Below are 27,416 nucleotides of genomic sequence, written 5' to 3'. Positions count from 1 at the left end.
ACAGGATGGACACTTGAATGGGGGGGTTGCGGTGGCAGAGAGACAGGCCACACACAGGCTCTGTGTCATGCTTCAGCTACTGACGCCTCTGCTAGTCTAATCGGCCATCAAGAGAGACAAACAGCTCTCCCAGCATGACACCTTCTTCAAGGAGCTGATTTTCAGTCAGGGATTCTCCTTGGGATAGAGGATCAGTGTGCATCCAACACATGTGACAACACTTTCTTTAAAAATGCTGAGAGTTTTCATGCCTTCTGTGCCTAATTTTAGTGCCCACAGTATCCTTAGTGATGGATCACTTCCGAGCTTCAGCCTCATGAGTGTTTAACTGAATGGACATAACCTTATAAATTGTATACATTAATGTAAAAAAAATCATAATGTTACATTGCCTTACTTAGGAATGGAAAACTAACCAAGAAAGTGTGCTATTTTTACCTGTCAGCTGGATATTAAATCTATAGTGTATAGAAAGTTTCTTAGCCTTTGTATTAAGTTGATAATTCTAGTTGCTCTGTAAATGTTATTTGAATAACTATCAGTAAGGCACTTGTCCAGGCCTCTATAGGTACTGGAATTTGGAAAGTTAACATTTTAATAAGAATTATTATAAAAGTCCATATCCCTGTTCTTATTTTAAAAAGTTTTAAAATTTAGGTTTTTCTTAATAACTCTGTGCCAACACATGGACATCAAGCTCTGCCTAGAATAACAACAAGGCCCTCAGGGGCCACTGTAAAAGGGTGTGTTTGTCCTTTAGGTTAATATTTGGAGTCTCCTTCCCTTTAGTTTGTGTATTTGCTGTTATATTCCTTGTTGTCCCCTGTTCTGATTTCTTACACACATTAGTGAACATCAGAATGTCAGTGAAAGCTAAAAGAAACAGAAACTGGCCTAAATTAAGGAGGATTTGCTAAGAAAATATTGGGTGTTCTCATGTTGATCACTCTCTAAACTTCATACAACACAATCTCTTTCTTTATTCTCCGTTCCATTTTTCTTGCTCAGTATGCACATGGCTTAAAATGGTCCTTCCATCCCTTACTAAATTTTTCACTTCAATAACAAATACCATCTATGATGTCTATCTGGTTTTTGGTTTAAATCATCAGGAATGAGAATATTAAATTTTCACGAGGCCAACAAATTAGCTTTTTTCTGCATCACCCATGGTCAGAGAATGAGAGAGTCCTTGGAGTCCCGTGGCACAGCCTAGTGGGCCAGGGACCCCCCACCCCACCCCGTGTATGTTGCATTGTGCGTGGCAGGTGCTAGGGAAGGGAAGTAACATCTAGTTTTAAGCCTAAATTAGTGCTGGAAAAGTTATATCTATGCCTACTAAACACTCTACCATGTTTTCCTTTTCTTCCTAATTTACATTAAAAGAGCTTATCTGCTTTTGATGGTACTCAGGGAAAACTGCAACATTGAAAGTTTCTTATTTTTTCTCCTGACTTTTCTCATTGCACTTTTATGCAAAATTGTATTAAAAATAGATTCCATTACTATTGCAGGAAACAACAACATACATATCCCTATGAAGCTACTTTTCTTTGAGATCAACTTATTTCAGACAGAATGGTTGATCAGCTCCAAGGAACATGGAAATCCATTTCTTGTGAAAATTTCCAAGAATATATGAAAGAATTGGGTGAGCTATGTTTACTTGCTTATCACAGCCAAAAAAATTAGAGTTTTGATAGTACAGAATTTGCTTTGTAGATGGTAATTTTATTATTGGACCCTTTGATTTTTCACATAGAAAAAATAAATATTGATTGAGCACCAAAAGACTGTTCAAAGCTAGGTTGGAATTGCATAATCCCTTATGTAATTTACCATGGATTTACATAAACAAAATATGAGTGTACCATATACTAAACAGTGAATGATTTAATAAATGATTTAAAACAAAAAAACAGAATTATTAAAAACAAGGATATTTTACAAATATTTGCTTTAATCTTTGGAAGTCTTTAGGTCTTGTTTTCCAGCTTCTGGGGGCTCTGGCATTCCTTAGCGTGTAGCTGCAATACTCCAATCTTTGCTTCCATTTCACACTATCTTTTCTTCTGTGGTCTAACATCCCTCATCTCGCCCTCTTTTTTTTATTGTTTTTTTTGTTGTTGTTGTTGATTGTCGTTGTTATTATGCTTTGTTTTTAGTCAGAGTCTCACTCTGTCACTGTTGCCCAGGCTAGAGTGTGGTGGCATGAGCCTAGCTGACCCTCAAACTCCTGGGCTCAAGTGATCCTCCTGCCTCAGTCTCTCTAGTAGCTGGGATCACAGGTGCCCAGCTAATTTTTTTATTTCTAATATAGATGATGTCTTTCTCATGTTCAGGCTCGTCTCAAACCTGAACTTGTGAGCTCAAGTAATCTTCCACCTTGGCCTACTAGAGTGCTGGGATTACAGGCATGAGCTACCACACCTGACCCTCTTGTTCCCAATTATAAAGAAATTTGTGGGCTGGGAGCAGTGGCTCAATCCTGTAATCCCAGCACTCTGGGAGGCTGAGGTCAATTAATTGTTTGAGCTCAGGAGTTCGAGACGAGTCTGAGCAAGACAGAGATCCCATGTCTAAAAATAGCTGAGTGTTTTAGCAGGTACCAATAGCCCCAGCTATTGGGAGGTTGAGGCAAGAGGATCTCTTGAGCCCAAGAGTTTGAGGTTGCTGTGAGCTATGATGCCATAGTATTCTACCAAGGGTGACAAAATGAGATTCTGTGAGGGAGAGGAGAGGAGAGGAGAGGAAAGGAGAGGAGGAGAGGAGAGGAGAGGAGGAGAGGAGGAGAGGAGAGGAGAGGAGAAGAAAAGAAAGAAAAGAAATTTGTGATTATATGTATGGTCTACTCTGATAATCCAGGATAATCTCCCCATCTCAACGTCCTTAAATTAACTACATCTTCAAAGTCCCCTTCGGCATGTAAGGTAACATTCATAAAATTCAGAGATTAGGATATTAATATCTTTGGGGACTGTTATCCAGTTTGTCACATCTCATGGTCATATTTTACAATATCAATTCCATGAATCACATTTATAGTATTTCTCCAATATATCTTCTCTTATAAATTTCATTTAGGTATTGCTGTGTATGTAGTGCCATTTCTATTGAAAATACTCCTACATTGGGCAGCGCCTGTGGCTCAAGGAGTAGGGCGCCGGTCCCATATGCCAGAGGTGGCGGGTTCAAACCTAGCCCTGGCCAAAAACCACACACACACACACAAAAGAAAATACTCCTACATGTGATAGACAAAGCTATGTATGCCAGGCCATTCACTGCAGAATTTTGTTTACTATAAAACAAAAATGGAAGCAAATTAATTGCTCATGGATAGTGAGCTAGATAAAATAAATTTTTGTATGTACATACTATGGAATATCATATAGCTACAAATAAATATATCTATATATCCTGACCTAGAAAATATTTATAAGACAGACAGATTAGAGGAAAAAGCAAGTTGAATAACAATAGATACAATATTTATATTTTTCAAAGTCTTATATCTGGTGGTGATGATTGCACAGCATTGTGACATTTAAGGTCACTGGATTATACACTTAAAATGGTTAAAATGGAAAATTTATGTTATATATTGCAATATATTTTTAATGTAATAAAAATACATTGAAGATAATAATAATAGAGAAAGAAACTCTTGTGTACATATAAGAATGTAAGTGAAGAGCTAAAGATCTGGAAGAATACATATGAAAGTATTTTGGTTGTTTGTGAATGAATATAATTTCAAAATAGAGAAATAGGTCCATAGTTTCAATCAGATTTTCAAAGCAGTCTATAAATCAACAAGATTAATAACCACTGGACTAGAGAAACAGTTCAATCACTTAACAACAACTAGAGACTGACTTTTTGTGTACAAAATACAAGGTTTTTTCCCCCTACAAAAAAAAAAAAAAAAACATACAGTGGTAGAACTACTAGTTTTAGATATGTGAATTCATGAAGCATTAAATCTTGTCAACACACAAACCTCCTGGTTAGCAGAGATTATACAGATAATGTGAATTCTTGGAGCCAACAGCGAATTTAAGTATATGTCCTTTTACCCGGTTTCCAGGAATTGGAAGAGCTAGCAGGAAACTGGGCTGTCTGGCAAAACCCAGAGTGACCATCAGTACAGATGGAGAAGTGATCACCATAAAAACCAAAAGCATCTTTAAAAATAATAAGATCTCCTTTAAACTGGGAGAAGAGTTTGAGGAAACCACACCAAGTGGCCGTAAAACCAAGGTGAGGCTACAATATCCAGCCAGTTAAATTTTATAAGAATATGTGTATTAGTAAGAAATCAACCAAAGCAAGCAGGCAATTATAGAGAACATATTTAAAGTCTTTATGGTAAGCTTTTCATTAAAACCTAATTCTGAAGTTGCTAAATGTTAATAATACACAAATGTCCTGGGACAGCTAAAAATACCTACCGTTTTGTCCCATCCCCAGTGGCTCTGATGTCTGGGGTAGACACCTGTAATTGCATTTTTAATGAATTTCATGCAATGCTTAACAGAACACATTTTAAGTATCATTTCCTTAGATTAATATTTATTTCTCTCAGAAACAAAACTTCTCCCTTTCCATTTTGTAGCAGTTTGCCACACACAGAATTGCGATGAATTAGACTTATTAGCTGCTATAGGCAGGCCATGGTAACAAATGAAATCACAAGGTCTCGGTGCCTCAGGCATTTATTTTCGTCTCACAGTCCATATACAACATGCACACAAACATCCATTCCCACAAAAATCCCCACCTCTACTCCAACTCACAGTCCTCCACGTTGGGGTAGAGGTGGGGTTGTTTGTATGAATGAGTTGGGGTGGATAGGGTGTCTGCCACTCTTAATCTCTCAGAGATCCAGGCCAGATGAGGTTCCATTACCTTGTAGATGCTTCATCTGGAGATTCGAGGCTTTTCAGTCAACAAGCTAGGGAAAGAGACACAGGCCTTTTTTTTTGCCTCCACCTCAAAGTGACACACAGAGATTTCACTTGTATCTCATGGGCTCCAACTGAAATATGTTATTTATTCAAAATACAAAATTTACCCACGTGTTTCTTATTTGTTGTCTGTTTCCCTGCACCAGAACGTAACTTTCTCAAAGATAGGATTTCCCATCTTACAGAACTCAGTACTTGATCATGACAGTTGTTCAATATTTGTTTGTTTGAACAAATGAACTTGAGGATTGCTTTTGGCTGTATGAAGAGTAATAGCCTAATGAATGAGACTTTCATGCCATTATCATGACATTTACTAAATGAATATGAAACTTTAAATTCCTGTACATATAAAATGGGAGAAAATTTTTGATAGAAAATGTTTAATAAAGATGTCTGTGCTAAATTTAAAAAACACCTACTAGAAAGAAATAACTGGACAATATTGTTGCGGTACAAAGAGAAGGATGTATTTCTGAAATTGAAGTTTAGGTATGATTTTTTTTTTTTTTTTTGTAGAGACAGAGTCTCACTTTATGGCCCTCGGTAGAGTGCCGTGGCCTCACACAGCTCACAGCAACCTCCAACTCCTGGGCTTAAGGGATTCTCTTGCCTCAGCCTCCCGAGCAGCTGGGACCACAGGCGCCCGCCACAACACCCGGCTATTTTTTTTGGTTGCAGTTTGGCCGGGGCCGGGTTTGAACCCGCCACCCTCGGTATATGGGGCTGGCGCCTTACCGACTGAGCCACAGGCGCCACCCCTTAGGTATGATTTTTTACTCAAAAAGATGGCACTCCATCTATGTAGTAAAAAATAAAAAGAAAGTATCACTTACTCTTCAAGATATTGTTTTTACTCTTGCCAAACTTTTTTCCCCAGAAGAATTAGCTGACAAATTTACTATTAACAAGTCTTGAAAATAAATGGCATTGTAAACACATTCAAAACTATCTGAGAATATCACAATGGCTAAAAAGAATTTAGCACCTAATGAAATTTTGGTTTTCAGTATGACAATCTGATCTGAATTTTGTTTTGGCTATTTTTCAGAGCAAAGTGACCTTAGATAATGACTCTTTGGTTCAAATCCAGGACTGGGATGGCAAGGAAGCCACCATAAGAAGGAAACTGGTGGATGGAAAAATGGTGGTGGTGAGTGAACTGGTTTTCATTATTTTTCTCATCTATTGCAACCCTGATAAAAAATCACTCAAATAACTTGTTCTAAAACAATGATGAATGCCATTTTTCTTTTTCTCTTACTTTGTAAGAATGAGGAAAAATGTTATCTGATAAATGCATAATCATTCATATCATAAAATGTGCATGGGTTGAAGAAGTAAAAAATGAAAAAGTATTATTAAAAATCTGATTCCTTGACTCACAGATAAACCAATGCAAGCATGTATTTGTGCAATAAAGACGTTAGCAGGAATTGAGGGTTGTTGCTAATCCTCTGCTCCCTTCCAGGATTCATATCTCACTGTTCTTTCAACTCAATATCAAATGAAAAGGAATTTTAATGAAACTGGAGAGGTATCCTTTTGGTCTATGAATGAGTTAACACAAGTAAGAACTAATACTTACTCTTAAATTATTATCACGTCCCTAGGTTTTTTTTTTTTTTTTTTGTTGTTGTTGTTTTGTTTTTTGAGATAGAGTCTTACTTTGTTGGCCTTGGTAGAGTGCTGTGGCGTCATAGCTCATAGCGACCTGAAACTCTTGGACTCACGTGATTCTCTTGCCTCAGGCTCCTGAGTAGCTGGGACTACAGGTGCCCACCACAACACCTGGCTATTTTTGGAGACGAGGTCTCACTCTGGCTCAGGCTGGTCTCGACCCGTGAGCTCAGGTACTCCACTAGCCTCAGCATCCCAGAGTGCTAGAATTACAAGTGTGAGGCACCACACCCAGCCCATGTCCCTCGGTTTTCTTGTTATTTACCTAATCCTCTCAATAATCCTGTGAGGTAATATTTATTAGCCCATATGACAGGTAATGACACTGAGATTCAGACACTGACTTATTTAAGAATATATAGGTAGAAAAATGTAGTGGTTCTGGGATTAAAATTCAGTTGGCTTAATTCTCTATACTCTGTGGAATCCATCCTGTTCCCTTTCAGGATGGCTTCCTGCATCTTTCCCAGTTCTACAGAGGGGAAGGATGTGTGCCAATGACTATTTTCCTTCTAAACCCCCACCTACACCGAAATGAATAAAGAGATGATTTTTTGACATAATATAAAATAATAGTTCCAAGGGAATATGCAAGATTCATATAGAGGCTTAAAAATATTTAACCTTCACAACACCCGGCTGTGATACCACAGCACTCTATGGAGGGCAACATAGTGAGACACTGTCTCAAAAAAAAAAAAAAAAAAGGAAGAAAATAACAAGATTTTTTAAATGGGCAAAAGAACAGATTCCTTATCAAAGAGATACACAAATGGCAACTGAACTCATGAAAAGTTGCTCTACGTCATATGTCATTAGGGAATTGCAAATGAAAATGAAAATGGGATACCACTACACACGTCTTAGAGTGGCTAAAATCCAAAAATTGACTACACCAAATGCTGACAAGGGTATGGTACAAAAGGGATGGTTATTCATTGTTGGAAGGACTGCAAAATGGTACAGCCACTTTGAAAGACAGTATGGGAGTTTCTCACAAAGTTAATCTTACCATACAGTCTTGCAACCAAATTCTCCTACCAAAGGTGTTGAAATCTTATGTCCACACAGAAACTTGCACATGAATCGTTATAGCAGCCTTCTTCATAATTTCCAAACACTGGAAGCAACCAGGAATTCTTCAAAAAGTGAATGAATGAATAAGCTGTGGACATCCATATAATGTAATAATATTTAGCAATCAGAACAAATGAGCCATGAAGTCACAAAAAAGAAAAAAGAGGAACTTTGAGTGCATGTTGGTATTGAAGAAGTCAATTTGAAAAGCCTGTGTTCTGTATTCTTCCAACTCATTGACCTTGTGGAAAGAGCAAAACGATAGAGACCACACAAAAATCAGTGGTTCCTAGGGTTTGGGAGAAGATAACGAGGGGTGAATCGGTGGGAATTTTAGTGATACAATGCATTTATCAGACGCATAGAACTTCCCAACGCAAAGAGTAAAGCTTAAAGGAGGGTGTGAACTTTAGTTGATAATGGCACTTCGTTGCTGCTCAGCCTTCAGGCTAAGATCAAGTGCGGTATCTATTCTTATCAGTTTATTAATAATGTATCAATATTGGTTCATTAATCTTACAAATTTGCCTCACTCATGTGAGATATTAATGATAGTGAAGGGGATGTATGGGGGGACTCTAATATATGCTCAATTTTACTGTAAACATACAACTATTCTAAAAAATAAAGTTTATTAATTTTAAAAATAATAATAAAAAAATATTTAACCTTGAGCAGTGCCTGTGGCTCAGTTGGTAAGGCTCCGGCCCCATATACCGAGGGCGGCGGGTTCAAACTCAGCCCCTGCCGAACTGCAACAAAAAAATAGCCGGACGTTGTGGTGGGTGCCTGTAGTCTCAGCTACTCAGGAGGCTGAGGCAAGAGAATTGCTTAAGCCCAAGAGAATCACTTAAGTGCGGTGAGCTGTGTGATGCCACGGCACTCTACCGAGGGCCATAAAGTGAGACACTCTCTCTACCAAAAAAAAAATACATGCACACACACACACACACACACACACATATATTCACACACATATAACCTTATTTCTTAATACAGGGATATATTTTTCTTTTTATAAGAACAGTACATTTTATTTCTTATAAAGTCAGAAGGGGAAGACCAAGGATGACTGATATTATTGCTGTTTATAATGATAAAGGCAATAAACAGGCTTCATAGTTCATTAGGAGGAACACTAGACTGAGAATCTAAGAATGTGGATTTCCATCTCTGCCAGTCAATACTACTTTGACTTTGGACAAGTCATTTATCCTCTCCAAAATTCAGATTCCTTGCCTTCAAGATGTAGACAGTGTCTTCATAAGACATTTTCTAAGAGAATTAAATATGTGTATGTATCAATGCTTTGAAAACTGTAAAATACTACATCAATGTAAGTTAGTATGCTTATTTGAAAAATGTAGAGTACATGAAATAATAAATGCTTAAATGTTGGCATTTAAAATATATATATATATATATTTTTTTGTAGAGACAGAGTCTCACTTTATGGCCCTCGGTAGAGTGCTGTGGCCTCACACAGCTCACAGCAACCTCCAGCTCCTGGGCTTAAGCGATTCTCTTGCCTCAGCCTCCCGAGTAGCTGGGACTATAGGCGCCCGCCACAACGCCCGGCTAGGCATTTAAAATATTTTAATAAAATAAAATTCCAAACTGCTCTTTGCTTTCTTCATATAAATGTATACATACTCACACACATATATGCATTATATATTCCCTACACATTTACCATATATACTATATTTGTGTGATTTTCCATATATATTATATATAATGCAACAAAATCGGCTACCAAATAGGTCCTACATACAATCTATATAGATCTCTTTCCAAGACTTTTAAAGAATCTATGTACGGATATTACTTAGTTTGCATTTTTCTAAAAGTTCATTTCACTAACAGTACTGAAATATTTCATCCTTCTTTTGTCTTCTAGGAAAGTGCTGTGAATGATGTTATCTGCACACGGACATACGAGAGAGTCCCAGAAAACATAGCCTCAAACCCTTAAGCTTTCTCAGGCTATGATCCAAACAACTGAGGTCATTTAAATAAAACTGCAAAGTAAAATATTATGACTTGTTCTTATGCTTTGCATAGGCATTGAAAAGTTTGTTTGCTTTGTCAAATATGCCTAAATTATATAGAACTTTTGCACTGGCAGCTATAAGAAACAGGATGGCTGCCAAAGCAGGGCTGGAGTAATATATTCAAACAGGCATTTAATTTTTAATGAAAATGATAATGAACAGGCATTATGCATTTTTATGTCTATCCTCTAAATTCAACATGATCAGTATGACATTGGGAAAATAATATTAATTGTTTTATAAACTAGTTAGGATACATAGCATACCTTACAGATTACAACCTCAACTGTGTGTGAAAGGATAAGAAACATGTTTAGAACCAAAGGCAATAGCTGACACTCTAATATAATATCTAACCATTATTATATAAAACCTCATAACCACTACCATTATCACTGAAAGCCACTTCAGAGGAGAATATTCTGTTTCATTAGCACCAAATGTCATGCAGTATTAGCCCTGGGAGGAATTGTAGAAAGTGCGTGGACTTGGCCACATTATTTTGTAAATGGAAGAGCAGGCCCATTTCAATTAACTGTACACTTAGCTATCACCCAAATGGTTTCAGAAAGAACTGGAACCAGAATCTACATTTCCTGATTATTAATAACATAATCATAACAAAGTGAATTTAGATTAAAGATGTTAGGTAGATAGTTTCACAGTATACAATTATGAACCAAGTGAAATACTACATCAAACTAATAAATAAATAAACTTCTCTTTGTCTTAAAACAGGTGCCAAGATGCTATAGCATAGTCTAGATGAGGGTATAGAGTTTGGCCATTTGAACTTGTGGCCTGTGGCTTATTTGTCTAAATTGATATACAGGGGGTCGTAGTATTCTGGTAGAAGTGAAAGAAATACTTGTTTATTTTTACTGAACATAAAGAAGACAATGGAAGGCATAGAAACGTATCTGTCCACTGGGCTTTCTGAACTGAAAAGAGAGAGGATTCCAGGCAGAAGCTGAAGGAGCACATTTCTCGGTGACCCCATGCGAGACCATGAATGTGAACACCTTGGCTTCAGGCCTAGTAACAGTTTGCTGTAGAGATAGGGGACAATCTGCCCACCAGAATGGAGCCTAGCATTGCTCTGCCACCTCCACGCTGGGTGGCTAAGGAGCTTTGGCCAGCAGTGCTCTTAGCATTGGTATTAGGGTGTCTTGCCTGTTATGGTAATGGAGACACTCCCATAGGCAGTAGGAGCCAGCACAAGAAGTCTTGTGATTGTTAAGAGATACCAGGAGGACACAGGAGGGACATCTCTGGTGACTCTCAGGAAGCCATGGTAGGCAGGGTCTGGGATAAGGGGGACTTTGAAAAGGCTTGTGTTCTGTATGAGGATGTATGTATCAAGTGTGAACAAGAACATGATGCTTGGATATTGACATTAATACAATTTTATTTGTCAACAATCTAGTGAAGTCTAGGGACCTCTGAGTGCTCAGAACAACAACAAATCTAGAAAAGTACAACAGCAACCAAAGATTTCCAGGAGTGATACACAACATGCCTACCTTCTTCCCATTTCCTTTACCTAGCTCAGAATCATTAAAGTGGAAAGTCATTCACTGTGGTTGATGGAACTGTATGTTCCTCAGGATGACTGAGGCAACTATCTAGGTAAACCAAATTGAACAGCATACATTGCTGCTCCAAAGTTATATTGTTATTTAGGCATTGCCCAAGAGCTGAAGATAGAAGAACTAGGTCATGTTTTCTGGCCTTGATTAACTCAGTAAAGAAATGGTACATTGGAAAGGTATCACGTGGACAAACTAATTTCTGGGAATTTATAAGCCACAGGTTATAAAATAGATGTTTCTATCTGGAGAGAAAGATCTAAAAACACTTTATTGGTGAATAATTGCCTCGCCTGGGATGGGAGATACCTAGCAACAGGGTGGCAGACACATCAGCAGAGAGGACACCAGTCTTGGTGGGAAAATCTTGGAGGGACTCTTACTACTCCTTTTCACAACACCTGTCCTAGAGAGTCTAGCCTTTTATGTTGCAACCTTGGTGCTGCTTGTACAATCAGTTCAATAATCATTAATCAAGATAATTAATATATATGGAGTTATTCCTAGCGAGGTATAAAGTTTTCTTAAGCCAGAAAAAAAATTTTTTTTAAATTACATTCTTTAATTCAGATTTGGCCAAACTATACTAGAATAGTCATTAGAAAAGTACTACTTGGGTGGCGTCTGTGGCTCAAGGAGTAGGGCGCCGGTCCCGTATGCCGGAGGTGGTGGGTTCAAACCCAGCCCCGGCCAAAAAAAAAAAAAAAAAAAAGTACTACTGATGCAGGATATTTAGATTTATTTAAACAGTAGAGTTAATATTGAATATTCCCTATCTAGTAAATACATTTGGGAAAATGTTTTATTTGAATAATTTGGTTGACAATAACCTGAGATGGAAAATGTAATAACAGATTCTTGCTTACTTATTAAGTGCCAGACAGACACTATGTTTAAACTTCCAATTCATAACCTCGTCTTTTTTGTGAAATATTTATAGAAGTATAAAGACTCAGAGAGTTAAATATTTACTTTAATTTCCTCAGCTCATCAGTACCAGGGCCAGAGTTCAAAACTAAGTCTCTATGTTTGTCAGCCATGATGCTAGAATGCATCCCCAGAAATTGAGATTATGAATTTCTTATGGAGTCTTTCTATGTAAATAATAAATATGATAAATAAATGCATAGTTAAAACTATTAACTTGAATGTGTAAAGAAATCCATCCTACCTAAACTCCCATGTCCTAATCAGAGAGATTACCTTTTGGAGCTGGATATTGAAGAAACAAAAACAACTAGACCTTGACCTGTGTGATGGTGGCACCTCCCACTATGGTATCCAATCTACAAACAACTATCCCAGAGCTTTTAAAGAACATTGCCACTACCCTCACTCACTTTTTTCTTGTGCTTTAGTGAAGGGAGTGTCTTCTGGGCCTAGTATATGATAAACTCTTCCAAAAATCCTAATTTCTTTAAAATTTCAGACTTTAAATTTTTTTATTTTTAATTATTATGGGTACATAACAGTTGTATATATTTATGGGGTACATGTTACCTTTTGATACAGGCATACAATGGATAATAAGCAAATCAGGGTATTGGGGTATCCATCACCTCAAGTATTTATCATTTCTTTGGATTAAGGACATTCCAATTCCACCTTTTTAGTTATCTCAAAGTATACCATAACTTGTTGTTGACTATAGTAGCTTTAATGTACTATCACATATTTTTCATTCTACCTATCTAAATTTTTTGCACCTATTAACCATGCCCACTTTATTCTCGGCATTAGGCCAAAACATTCTAGCATCTCAATCTCCTTAAATATTGGTCCACTATTGAACGCAAGTTTCAGTCAACTCATCAAGAAAATCATAAGAAGCCAGGTGCAGTGGCTCATGCCTATAATCCTAGCACTCTGGGAGGCTGAGCCAGGTGGATTGTTTGAGCTCAGGAGTTCAAGATAAACCTGGGCAAAAGCAAGACTCTGTCTCTAGTAAAAAAAAAAAAAAAAAGAAGAAGAAGAAGAAGAAAAGAAAAAAGAGAAAAAAATTAGCCAGAAGTGGTGGTCGGCACTTGTAGTCTAAGCTACTCAGGAGGCTGAGGCAACAGGAAAGCTTAAGCCCATGATGGATACCCCAATCTTGGGCTTGAGGTTGCTGTGCATTATGATGCCATGGCAGTCTACCCAGGGTGACAGAGTGAGACTCCATCACACACAAAAAAGAAAATCATTATTGTAAAATTTTAGCTGCACAAGTAAAACTAAATTAAAACAAGAATCTCTGGTAAATTAACTCACATGAATGAAAGTGGACTGATCAAGTACTATAGCTCATTCCCCTTGGTTGAATATCCTGAGAATCCATTCCAATGTATGTTACACAGATTTCTGTCAATATAAATTAGCATCTTTAACTTCTTTTATAAAATAAGCAATTTCCACTTAGGTAACCTCGTTCTTGTCCTCTTGGAACAAGCCGAGTGGGAACCAAGTTTGTTTGTAGTGGGTCCTAAGAAGAAAGGCACCCTCTTACAAGGCAATGTCCAGATAAGGCCTTTAGGCAAAGGAAGGTTACTGTTTTCAGACACTGAAAAACAGGTTTCTTCCAAAGGCGAGAGAGGTTTAGAGTGATCCTGGAGTTCAATTGAGAAATTTAGTGAATCTTTAAATTCAGCTTACACTGTAACTCTACCCAACACAAATTTTGCATCTCATTTTCAGCAAAGTCAACCTTGCAGTTATGAGAAGCATTTCATTACTAAACAATGCCAAAACAATGACCCAATTCTGTAAGTTCACTGTGAAACTAAACACAAGACAGAACCAATAAAACTGATCCACCAAAGTGGCTAATTTATGTATAAAGCACCAGCAATTTCCCCTTCTGGCCAAGATGGAGTACCAGGGACCAGATTTACCCTTCCACCTGAAACAACAAAAAGAATGGACAAATTGTATGAAAATAATTGTACAGGACATCAGGCAAAAAGAACAGTGATGCCTGAGAGAAGAGAAACAGATAAGGTGAACCAATCATTTCCCCAGCCTCTTTGAATATCTTTAGGAGTACCAACACCAGCTGGGCAGCATACTCTGGCCTCACAAGTCTGAGTCTCAGCTTCAGGATCCCTCCTCTAAGCATGGACATTATAATACTCCACCTCTTCCCTTCTGCCCTGGCCCTTCTGCTCTGGCAGCCACAGGGGTAATAGCTAAGTCCTGCTGTAAAACTCACTGCGTTATATCCATGTAACTTTTTTAGTTATCCAGTATCAGTTTCAAAAATTCCTCTTATCAAAATCTTTTTGATGTGTGGTTGCTACTTTTCTGTCTACTGTGTGTCAAGCAAGGTACTACATCACTTATACTTGTAAAAAATTTTGATAAAACCCAATCTGGTAGATAAAAACATCCTTATTTTACAGAAGTTAAATAATTTCCCCCAAGTTTATGGAGATGCTCATGGTACTTCCAAGATCCATTTATATCACACTGTAAACGTTTTTTTCTTTTTCTTCACTAAGTAATATCATAGTTGGACAAAGTGCTTTGAAAGAAAATTAAGTCTTGGAATTACTTCAAGGATGATGGCTACCCCAGGATTATTTCTATTTATGTGTTACTTTAAATAATTTTATTTGAATAAGTTTATAACTAACACCGGTGGCTCAAAGGGATAGGGCGCCGGCCCCATATGCCAGAGGTGGTGGGTTCAAACCCAGCCCCGGCCAAAAACTAAAAAAAAAAAAAAAAAAAAAAAAGAAAAGAAAAGAAAGCAACTCTTATAAAAATGCATTCCAAAGTCAAGCACTGATAACAATTTCCTCCATGACTGGGTGATTTACTATTATATATTTTCATAATTTATAAATAGCCATCTATAAAAACCAACATCCTCATCATTTAGTTCTGGAAGATATTGAAGGCTGAGGAAGGGATAGAAAAATAATTTGACTTCAAGAATTCTATAAAAATTATTTCAGTGCCTATAAACAAGTATTGGCATTTATTGTTTGATGAAGTTTTGATAATGGTGTTTGTAGTGACCTCTGAACGCTATGCACAAGTTTATCAAATGTGGACTAAAGAAGATATTACATGCAAGATGTAAGATGTTATGCTTGGCAATCTTTACTTCATCTGTTCTCTTAGGAAAAGTCTAAAATGTGTTTCAAGGCTCAGCAACTGTAACTCAGTGGTTAGGGCACCAGCCACATATGCCGGGGCTGGCAGATTCGAACCCAGCCCAGGCCTGCTAAACAACAATGACAACTGCAACAAAAAAATAGCTGGGCATTGTGGTGGGTGTCTGTAGTCCCAGCTAGTTGGGAGGCTGAGGTTGCTGTGAGCTGTGATGCCACATCACTCTATGGAAGGTGACACAGTGAGATTCTGTCTCAAAAAAAAAAAAAAATAAAAAATAAATAAATAAATAAAATGTGTTTCAAAATAATAAAGTCTTGGTAAGTCATTACTTTCAAACACTTGGCTAACTTAGAACAACTCACACTGGCATAATTTTGAATCTAGATTCATCCTACTTTCTTCCCTTGTAATACTGACCTTCATTTCCTAGAGCATTACTGACCTAGGATTATCAACTCTTATACAAATACAGAAGTATAGAGAGTTGGCATGTTGTGACCCAGAAGGGTGTGAGCATTTCTTCTCAATCTTCTAGTCTGGTACCTAATTCCATTCTAACTACTCCAGGACTAGCAAAGGGCAAAATCTCTGCTCTCCCCTACCTCCCCAAATTGGGCATCAAGATATTTTTATAAAGAGCAGTGTTATTAAAATAGAAGGTGTGCATCATCAAAATGAGATTGTATTAATGCTATTCTGCATGTACAGATGAGATAAAAAAGAATTTGGGAACATGGTTCTACCCACAATGTAGTCTGAAGGATTGGATATAGTTTTATGCCATAAATGTATAGAATACTGAACAAAATATATGAAGCAGCTATTTTCAGATATTGGAGAACAGAAAAAGCAGGATCATGATGTCTTAGGAAAGGGAAACATTTGAGGTGCAGTCCCATCATTGTTCCAACTTCCTGCCTGGGGCACAATGGCTTCACTGAGTTCAGGGAGAAATACTAAAAGGTAGAGACTATGAGACAGCTGGAAGATGTGAGGTAGGGCTCTGGAGAAGAGGAAATCTACAGAAAAAAAAAGAAAAGAACTCTAGAAATCTATATTAAGGGTCCCCTTTATTCTTGGTAAAATCCTTAGCTGTGTGTTCACAGAGTGAAACTTCAGTGAACCCAGGGAAAGAATAACCAAAAGGATGTGAATTATTTTATCTGTGGCCAGAGTGGGAGAGCCTCCATACTCAACTGAGAACAAGGAAGACTCCAGAAGGGTCTTGTCTTGGCACTAGGGCTAAACTCCTAGAGTAAAGGCCACACTAGAACCACCTTAACAATGCTTAAAAATAAGCCTTGAAAAGAGTAAGCTGATCTCCAAGTAACATAAATTCCTGTAAGAATAAAAACCAATATTCTTTAAAGGAAGATAAATAAATCCAAGCACTTAGCAATATTACACTCACAATTTCCCTGAATCCAATCAGAAATTAGTATACCTGACAAGAAGCTAGAAAATAAAATTTTAGTCAGCAATAAAATCTGTCTGTAGAAACAGGCCCAGAAAGGACAGAAATAACATTAGCAGACACAATATTTAAAACATCTAAATATGCCCAAATGCTCAAAAATTTAATGAACCTGAGCATAATAAAGAGATAAATGGAAGATAAAAACCTCTAGAAATAAAAAAAATACAATATGTGAAATAAACATTTGCTAAATAGAATTAAGAACAAATTAGAAACTGTAGAAGAAAACATTACAGAACTTGAAAACACAGTGATAGAATCTATTCAGGGTGAAGCACAGAGAGAAATGAAGACTCAAAAGCACTTTCAGCTAAAGAGAGCTTCCTTGCTCAAGTTTAAATATCTTCCTAGAAGGAAGGTAGGCCACAGCTCAATGACTGTCTGATATGGGAATATAATCACTGCAAGATGAGGTCATAGCTGTGAGTCCTCAGAAGCCTGCCCTCCTGTCAGTGGTCTGTGTGCCTCACTCTTGAAAATGGAATAAAGAATGACAAGGCACACTACCCCGCTTTTTTGACTTTTTTTTTTCTTAGAACTCTTAGAACTGACCATGAAGTATGAAAAGATAAACTGATTTATGCAAATCCTTTCTATGAAAACTCATTTAAAAAAATTACAATTCACAATGATTTCATTTGTTTATTGTATAAAAGACCTCCTTAAAATGTTACTACTTTTTTTTAAGTTTGTAAAATGAGTCTGGGTACTTTGGCTCAGACCTGCAATCCCAGCACTTTGAGAGGTAGAGGCTAGAGGATCACCTAAGGCCAGGAGTCCAAGATAAGCTTGAGTAACACAGAAAGACCCTGTCTCTACAAAAAAAAAAAAAAAAAAAAAAAAAACCAAAAAGCAGAAAAAAAATGTTTGTGAAATTAATTTATATGCAACTATAAATTATTTTAAAACAAGGCTGCTTTTCTTGATAATGTAAACTCTAAGAGGGCAGGGAATTTCTATTGTTGTTTTTAGTTTTGTTTTGTTGTTTCCAGAGCATCCAAAACAGGGTCCAGTATCCCTAGAAGTTCTAAATAAGCAATGAATCAGGTTCTGTTAAACACAGTACTTTTTATTGATTTCCTTACAGTGGTGCTGTGCACAGTATAAAGAATCATTTAAGAAATGAGTTCTTCCACTTCCATCCAGGTTAATACGAAGGATGTAAAGTCTCCATTTTTTTTTAATAGCTGAATAATATTCCATGGTATACATATACCACAGCTTGTTAATCCATTCCTGGGTTGGTAGGCATTTAGGCTGTTTCCACATTTTGGCGATTGTAAATTGAGCTGCAATAAACAGTCTAGTACAAGTGTCCTTATGATAAAAGGATTTTTTTCCTTCTGGGTAGATGCCCAGTAATAGGATTTCAGGATCAAATGGGAGGTCTAGCTTGAGTGCTTTGAGGTTTCTCCATACTCCCTTCCAGAAAGGTTGTACTAGTTTGCAGTCCCACCAGCAGTATAAAAGTGTTCCCTTCTCTCCACATCCATGCCAGCATTGGAAGTGGAAGACATTATTCTTAGTAAAGCATCACAAGAATGGAGAAGCATGAATCCTATGTACTCAATTTTGACATGAGGACAATCAATGACAATTAAGGTCATGGTGGGGGTGCGGGAAGGGGAAATCAGAGAGAAAAAGAAGGAGGGAGGAGTGGGAAAAAGAGCAGAGAGAGGGAAGGAGGGAGAGGGGTGGAGCCTTGGTGTGTGCCACATGTTCTGGGGGCAAGACATGATTGCAAGAGGGACTTTACCTAAAAAATTCAGTCAGTGTAACCTGACTTATTGCACCCTCAATGAATCCCCAACAATAAAAAAAGAAATGAGTTCTTCCCCCTATCTAGTCTTAATATCTGAACATTTTTCTTTTATTACCTAAGTATTTTTTTTAACTTTCCTAACTCTTCAGCCTCCTGATCTTTAAAACTTATTTTCTTTACTGCAAGCAGCTCACAAAATTGTCACAGGTGTTATCTTCTTGTCTTTTTCTCTGGCCCCCTCACTGGCCCCACATCTCTACCTAATTCTACGTAGGCCTAACTTTTTTTTTTTTTGTTTTTGTTTTTATTGTTGGGGATTCATTGAGGTTACAATAAGCCAGTTACACTGATTACAATTGTTAGGTAAAGTCCCTCTTGCAATCATGTCTTGCCCCCATAAAGTGTGACACACACTAAGGCCCCACCCCCCTCCCTCCATCCCTCTTTCTGCTTCCCCCCCATAACCTTAATTGTCATTAATTGTCCTCATATCAAAATTGAGTACATAGGATTCATGCTTCTCCATTCTTGTGATGCTTTACTAAGAATAAGGTCTTCCACGTCCATCCAGGTTAATACAAAGGATGTAAAGTCTCCATTTTTTTTAATGGCTGAATAGTATTCCATGGTATACATATACCACAGCTTGTTAATCCATTCCTGGGTTGGTGGGCATTTAGGCTGTTTCCACATTTTGGCGATTGTAAATTGAGCTGCAATAAACAGTCTAGTACAAGTGTCCTTATGATAAAAGGATTTCTTTCCTTCTGGGTAGATGCCCAGTAATGGGATTGCAGGATCGAATGGGAGGTTTAGGTTGAGTGCTTTGAGGTTTCTCCATACTTCCTTCCAGAAAGGTTGTACTAGTTTGCAGTCCCACCAGCAGTGTAAAAGTGTTCCCTTCTCTCGACATCAACGCCAACATCTGCAGTTTTGAGATTTTGTGATGTGGGCCATTCTCACTGGGGTTAGATGATATCTCAGGGATGTTTTGATTTGTATTTCTCTAATATATAGAGATGATGAACATTTTTTCATGTGTTTGTTAGCCATTCGTCTATCGTCTTTAGAGAAAGTTCTATTCATGTCTCTTGCCCATTGATATAAGGCATTGTTGGCTTTTTTCATGTGGATTAATTTGAGTTCTCTATAGATCCTGGTTATCAAGCTTTTGTCTGATTGAAAATATGCAAATATCCTTTCCCATTGTGTGGGTTGTCTCTTTGCTTTGGTTATTGTCTCCTTAGCTGTACAGAAGCTTTTCAGTTTAATGAAGTCCCATTTGTTTATTTTTGTTGTTGTTGCAATTTCAATGGCAGTCTTCTTCATGAAGTCTTCCCCCAGGCCAATATCTTCCAGTGTTTTTCCTATGCTTTCTTTGAGGATTTTTATTGTTTCATGCCTTAAATTTAAGTCCTTTATCCATCTTGTATCAATTTTTGTGAGCGGGGAAAGGTGTGGGTCCAGTTTCAGTCTTTTACATGTAGACATCCAGTTCTCCCAACACCATTTATTGAATAGGGAGTCTTTCCCCCAAGGTAAGTTCTTGTTTGGTTTATCGAAGATTAGGTGGTTGTAAGATGTTAGTTTCATTTCTTGGTTTTCAATTCGATTCCAAGTGTCTATGTCTCTGTTTTTGTGCCAGTATCATGCTGTCTTGACCACTATGGCTTTGTAGTACAGACTAAAATCTGGTATGCTGATGCCCCCAGCTTTATTTTTGTTACTAAGAACTGCCTTAGCTATACGGGTTTTTTTCCGGTTCCATACAAAATGCAGAATCATTTTTTCCAAATCTTGAAAGTACGATGTAGGTACTTTGATAGGAATGGCATTGAATAGGTAGATTGCTTTGGGAAGTATAGACATTTTAACAATGTTGATTCTTCCCATCCATGAGCGTGGTATGTTCTTCCATTTGTTAATATCCTCTGCTATTTCCTTTCTGAGGAGTTCATAGTTTTCTTTATAGAGGTCCTTCACCTCCTTCGTTAGGTATATTCCTAGGTATTTCATTTTCTTTGAAACTATGACGAAGGGAGTTGTGTCCTTAATTAGCTTCTCATCTTGACTGTTATTGGTGTATACAAAGGCTACTGACTTGTGGACATTGATTTTATATCCTGAAACATTACTGTATTTTTTGATGACTTCTAGGAGTCTTGTGGTTGAGTCTTTGGGGTTCTCTAAGTATAAGATCATGTCATCAGCAAAGAGGGAGAGTTTGACCTCCTCTGCTCCCATTTGGATTCCCTTTATTTCCTTGTCTTGCCTAATTGTATTGGCTAGAACTTCCAGCACTATGTTGAATAGTAAAGGTGACAGAGGACAACCTTGTCTGTTTCCAGTTGTAAGAGGAAAAGCTTTCCGTTTTACTCCATTCAGTAAAATATTGGCTGTGGGTTTGTCATAGATAGCTTCAATCAGTTTTAGAAATGTGCCACCTATGCCTATACTCTTCAGTGTTCTAATTAGAAAAGGATGCTGGATTTTATCAAATGCTTTTTCTGCATCTATTGAGAGGATCATGTGATCTTTATTTTTGCCTCTGTTAATATGGTGGATAACGTTTATGGACTTGCGTATGTTAAACCAGCCTTGCATCCCTGGGATGAAGCCTACTTGATCATGATGAATGACTTTTTTGATGATAAGCTGTAATCTATTGGCTAGGATTTTGCTGAGAATTTTTGCATCTATATTCATGAGTGAGATTGGTCTGAAATTCTCCTTTTTGGTTGGGTCTTTTCCTGGTTTTGGTATCAGGGTGATGTTTGCTTCATAGAATGTGTTGGGGAAGATTCCTTCTTCCTCAGTTTTTTGGAATAATTTCTGCAGTACAGGAATAAGCTCTTCCTTGAAGGTTTGATAGAATTCTGGAGTGAAGCCATCTGGACCAGGGCATTTTTTAGTTGGAAGCTTTTTTATTGTTTCTTTGATCTCAGTGCTTGAAATTGGTCTGTTCAGGAGCTCTATTTCTTCCTGGCTAAGTCTATGGAGAGGGTGTGATTCCAAATATTGATCCATTTCCTTCACATTGTCAAATTTCTGGGCATAGAGTTTCTGGTAGTATTCAGAGATGATCTCTTGTATCTCTGTGGGATGAGTTGTTATTTCCCCTTTATCGTTTCTGATTGAGGTTACTAGAGATTTTACTTTTCTATTTCTAGTTAGTCTGGCCAATGGTTTATTTTATTAATTTTTTCAAAAAACCAAATCCTTGTTTCATTAATTTTCTGAATGATTCTTTTGTTTTCAATTTCATTGATCTCTGATTTGATTTTGGAGATTTCTTTTCTCCTACTGAGTTTAGGCTTAGATTGTTCTTCTTTTTCCAATTCCATAAGATCTCTTGTGAGATTGTTGATGTGCTCTCTTTCTGTTTTTTGAATGTAGGCATCTAAAGCGATGAATTTTCCTCTCAAAACTGCTTTTGCAGTATCCCACAGGTTTTGGTAGCCTGTGTCTTCATTGTTGTTATGCTCAAGGAAGTTAATGATTTCCTGTTTTATTTCTTCCTTCACCCATCTGTTATTCAACAGAAGATTGTTTAATTTCCATGCCTTTGGGTGGGCTTGAGCATTTTTGTAAGAGTTGAGTTCCACCTTTAGTGCCTTATGGTCTGAAAATATACAAGGTAAAATTTCAATTCTTTTGATTCTGTTGATATTTGTTTAGTGTCCCAGGATATGATCAATTTTGGAGAATGTTCCATGGGGTGATGAGAAGAATGTATATTCTTTATCTTTGGGGTGGAGTGTTCTATATGCGTCTATCAAGCATAGTTGTTCTAGGGTCTCATTTAAATCTCTTATATCTTTGTTTAATTTCTGTTTAGAGGATCTGTCCAGCTGTGTAAGAGGAGTGTTAAAGTCCCCTGTTATGATGGTATTATCAGATATCATATTGCTCAGACTGAGTAAGGTCTGCTTCAAGAATCTGGGAGCATTTAAATTGGGTGCATAAATATTTAAAATTGAAATGTCTTCTTTTTGTAGTTTTCCCTTGACCAATATAAAGTGACCATCTTTCTCTTTTTTGACTTTAGTAGCTTTAAATCCCCATGTATCTGAAAATAAGATTGCAACTCCTCTTTTCTTGTGAATTCCATTTGCCTGAAAAATTGTCTTCCAACCCTTGACTCAGAGCTTTAATTTGTCTTCTGAAGCCAGGTGTGTTTCTTGCAGACAGCAAATGGATGGCTTGTGTTTTTTAATCCAGTCAGCCAATCTATGTCTCTTCAGTGGGGAATTCAAGCCATTAACATTTATGGAGATAATTGATAAGTGTGGTAGTATTCTATTCGTCTTATTTGGTGAGAGTCCATTGCTTAGTTTTATCTTTTGCATCAGTGTGGAGGTTAGGTTCTGTCCTTCGATTTCTGAGTTCTTACTTTGCTGCTGATCCATTGTGGTGTTCAGTGTGCAGAACAGGTTGAAGTATTTCCTGTAGAGCTGGTCTTGTTGTGGCGAATTTCCTCAATGTTTGTATATCCGTAAATGATTTGATTTCTCTGTCAATTTTGAAGCTTAGTTTAGCAGGGTATAGAATTCTGGGCTGAAAATTGTTCTGTTTAAGTAGATTAAAGGTAGATGACCATTGTCTTCGTGCTTGGAAAGTTTCATTAGAGAAGTCTGCGGTCACTCTGATGGATTTGCCCCTGTAGGTCACCTGGCCCTTACTCCTGGCAGCTTGCAGAATCATTTCTTTTGTCTTGACTTTGGACAGATTCATCACAATGTGTCTTGTCAAGCTCGGTTAGAGTTGAGGCAACCTGGGGTCCGATAGCCCTCTGAAAGCAGTGTGTCAGAATCTCTGGTAATGTTTGGGAAATTTTCTTTTATAATATTCTCTAGTATGGCTTCCATTCCTCTGGGGCATTCTTCTTCCCCTTCTGGAATTCCTATAACTCGTATGTTGGAACGCTTCATAAAGTCCCATAATTCTGACAGTGAACGTTCTGCTTTCTCTCTCTTCTTTTCTGCCTCTTTTACTATCTGAGTTATCTCAAAAACTTTGTCTTCTACCTCTGAAATTCTTTCTTCTGCATGGTCTAACCTGTTGCTGATACTTTCCATTGCATCTTTAAGTTCCCTGATTGACTGTTTCATTTCCTTCAGCTCTGCTATATCCTTTTTATATTCTTCATATCGTTCATCTCTGATTTGATTCTGTTTTTGGATTTCCTTTTGGTTATTTTCCACTTTATTAGCAGTTTCCTTCATTGTTTCCATCATTTCTTTCATTGTTTTCAACATGTGTATTCTAAATTCCCTTTCTGTTATTCCTAACATTTCTTTATAGGTGGAATCCTCTGCAGTAGCTACCTCATGGTCCCTTGGCGGGGTAGTTCTGGACTGGTTCTTCATGTTGCCTGGAGTTTTCTGCTGATTCTTCCTCATGAGTGATTTGTTTTATCTGTTTCCTTGCCCTAATTTTCCTTTCATTTCCTCTTTCTCTTTAAGTTCTTGTGCCTGTTGACTAAGGGTTACAGGACCAGAAGGGTGAGAAGGTTGAAGAGCAAAAAAGGGATGAAAGAAAGGAGGACCCAGTGATAAGAAAAAAAGAAAGATAGAGAAAGGAGAGGGGGTTGAGATAAGTAATATTGACAAAAAGAAGAGAGGCACAGAAAGATGGAGACAGGGCAATATAGGTGTACAGTAGGGTACTTTGACACAACCTTAAAAAACCCCACCTTCTGGGGTGCCCAGTTGGGTGGTTCCCTTGAGGTCAGCAGCTCTTTGCTAACCTGATCAGACCCAGTACCCCACCTCCACCAAGTAGAGAGGAAAGACAAAAATGCTATAAATCAAACCAAAACTAGCAAACAGAAAACTTTACGGGGATACAATTGGGTGAAAAACCAAATGATAGCGGTAGAAACACTAGCAAAAATGAAGTTGTAGTTATTAAAAAAGGCAGCAATGGGAAATTATAATTAAACTAGAAAATTTGAGAAAGAAAAAGGGATCTGTATGGAAAAGATTGAAATTAAAAAACAAAATAACATCAACAACGTCAAAATAAACAAAAACAAACAAACAAAACAACCAAATAAAAAAAAGAAAAAAATACACAACCAAAAACAAAGCAGTTTGTATATGTTATTGAATATTGTCTGGGCAACACGTGGTCTTCTGGGGTTTGAGATGTTAGTCACAATTCTGATACGACTGTAGGCTGCTGATTTCTCGAACCCCAGCAGGTAGACACCCTAAATCTCTCTTCAGCCCACTTAAAAGGCACTTTGAAGTTGTAAACTTGCTGAGCAGAAGCTTTCCCAGCTTTCTTGCTGGAATCACTGCTGAAGTGGCTATCCACTTACCTAGTGTGCCAAAAGCGGTCTCACTCTGCCCCTGAGGGTTAGGGCTGTAAGGCAGCTCAGACCCCACCCTTAGGCTACTTGGTTGCTGGGTTACCAGCTCCCACCCGTTTCTAGCTCTGCGACCCTGAGGGCGGAGCTTGCCGGGGCAGATCACTGACAATGGTTCTGTGTGACCCACTGCCAAACACTATTAGCTCCGTCTGGCTCAGCGGCTCAGACTGGGGCCCTAGACAACGGCCAAAGTTCTCCGCACTCCCGCTCAGGCCTTCCCCAAGGCAGTTCAACTCAGTGCCAAGTCCAAGGACATCAAAACAGTTCACAGGTAAGGCCTTTCTGGTTTGCAGTCTCGCTGCTACTGAACTTACAGTTGTGGGCGGGTTTAGACGGATTGAACACACGCGACCACTTGCCTGTTTTCCACTGTTTTAGTCCTCCTCTTGGGGTCCAGAAGTCTCTCGCTGACTCCCTGTATCCTCATAGGAGTGATGATAGGCAGTTCCCACCAGCCAGAGATGGCTGGAGTCCTATCTCCCCCGACTCACGGTGCCCAGATGCAAGGAAGCTGTTACTCGGCTGCCATCTTGCTCCGCCTCAAGGTCCCTCTACATAGGCCTAACTTTAAACACTTCTTAAAAGATATTACATTTATTGCTTCATTTCTCCCTACTGTTGATTAGTAATTATGTAACACAATTTGATACATTTAATAATAAATTTTCCATTTCTCTGTTTTTTTTGTCCTATATGTTCATTGTCCATTATTTTTCCCAGCAAAATTTTAAACTGACAAGTATATTGTAAACAATGCTATAGTGAGGAGGTGAGACAAGATGGCGGACTGGAGCCAGCTTTCCACAGAGACTCCCATCCAGAAGGAGAGTTAAAGGACAGAAGTTTAGCAAGTAAGCGGCTGGTTTGGAGCTGAGAGTAGAGAGAAGGTTGAAGAATGCACATCAACCTTGCTGAGGCAAGCTGCAACCCCAAGGATACAAACAAAAGGTACAAAATCCATTGCCAAGTGGACAGGTGTCCCCTCCCCCATGAGAATGGCTCACAGTATACTCCATACAAACAAGTGAACAGAGTTCAAAACTCCTCCCATTATATTCCACGGGAGAGACCCTCTAAAAACTGGACTTACTTCCCCTACTAGGGTGCCATGGCACTCTCCTGCCAGACATAAAACTGTATAACACTGTATATATTCTCTACATGCAATTCTGAACTCCTAGCACTCCCCTCCAATCTCATCCCAATGTCTGGAAGCCTGTCACCCTAGGAGTCAAGATTCTTGGGCATTTTCTCGAGAGGTGTGGACAGGGCAAGGGCTATTGCTGGTCTGTGCTGATTCTGTTGCATGGGAGTAAGGAGAAGAAGACAGTCAACTGAGAGGGAACCATACAGAAGTGGTGGAACCCTATGGCACAGAGCAGCAGCCACAGCAGTAGGAATAATAGGGCTCACATCCCTAGGGATATTCCGCAGACACACTCCCTGTCTCTCTGGGCAACCAGAGGAAGTTGGGCATCTTCACTGGTGGCAGCCACGGGCAGAACAGATCTGGGATGGAATGCAGGCCCTGTGAGTAAAGGGTATACCTGAGGTGGTACTGGCCTGGGTGGAGCATGAGGACTAGAACACCCGAGCACAGAGATGACAGACTCCCAGGGTGGGGCTGACCCAAGCGACTGCTTTACTGAGCCTAAGATGCACCCAGCCCTCAGGGTATCATAGCTGAGATGAAGGCGTGCAGGCAGAGGCTGGAACTAACAGCTGAATGTGAGCTCTAACCGCACCTGCCCCAACAGAGACTGCAGCCAAGACCGGGCTGCAGCACAGACCAGGGCTGAGTTGCAGGTTCTGTGAACTCAAACAGCATCTGGTCTGCAGGGGAATATAGCCAGGACAGAAACAAATTCTGCAAAGTTGTTTTGTTCTATCAGCAACATCAATCAGGGGCAGAACTGGAACTGAGTGAAGCGCCCCAGACTCCATTAAGCACCCTAGGTTGTCAGGCCTCACCTTCCCCTGATGGATAGTGGCAGAGAGGGATGGCCTGGCTGAGAAGACATAGATCTCCCTGTGACTAATGGCAGGCACAAACCCTTGGAGCATCTGCTCATGGGAAAGAACTGGGTCACAGCCCTGCAGGGTTACCAGTGACTGGGTGTGACAGAGTTGCAAGGTGGGAAAGGAGGCATCAAAATTACCACACTAATTTATTTTCTGGGTGGGTCCTTCTGTTCTCATGGAGCACTAGAGTCATACTTTAGCTTCCAGCAGACCCGTGCTATCTAGTTGCTGTAGACCTTTTGAACACTCCCACCTGAGACTGATGCTGACTGGAATAACTGATTTCTATCTCTTGAACTGGGCCAATCACC

General features: G+C 38.6%; 1 protein-coding gene and 1 long non-coding RNA gene across 2 annotated transcripts in view; one reads left to right on the top strand and one right to left on the bottom strand.

Moving 5' to 3' along the window:
* LOC128563207 (uncharacterized) overlaps nt 1-27,416 on the bottom strand; it is a 147,599-nt gene that overhangs the window by 102,474 nt on the left and 17,709 nt on the right. The gene's annotated exons all lie outside the window — the stretch shown is intronic.
* On the top strand, nt 1,498-9,766 carry FABP12 (fatty acid binding protein 12). Its single transcript, XM_053558402.1, has 4 exons — nt 1,498-1,651; nt 4,091-4,263; nt 6,022-6,123; nt 9,628-9,766. Exons 1-4 carry the CDS (start codon nt 1,579-1,581, stop codon nt 9,700-9,702), a joined length of 423 nt encoding a protein of 140 aa, XP_053414377.1. The 5' UTR covers nt 1,498-1,578; the 3' UTR covers nt 9,703-9,766.

This window comes from Nycticebus coucang, chromosome 13, assembly GCF_027406575.1.
Source record: "Nycticebus coucang isolate mNycCou1 chromosome 13, mNycCou1.pri, whole genome shotgun sequence".
Classification (NCBI taxonomy): Eukaryota; Metazoa; Chordata; class Mammalia; order Primates; family Lorisidae; genus Nycticebus; species Nycticebus coucang.
Note: the sequence above shows the minus strand (reverse complement) of the source record. Positions and strands in the feature narration are given on the sequence as shown.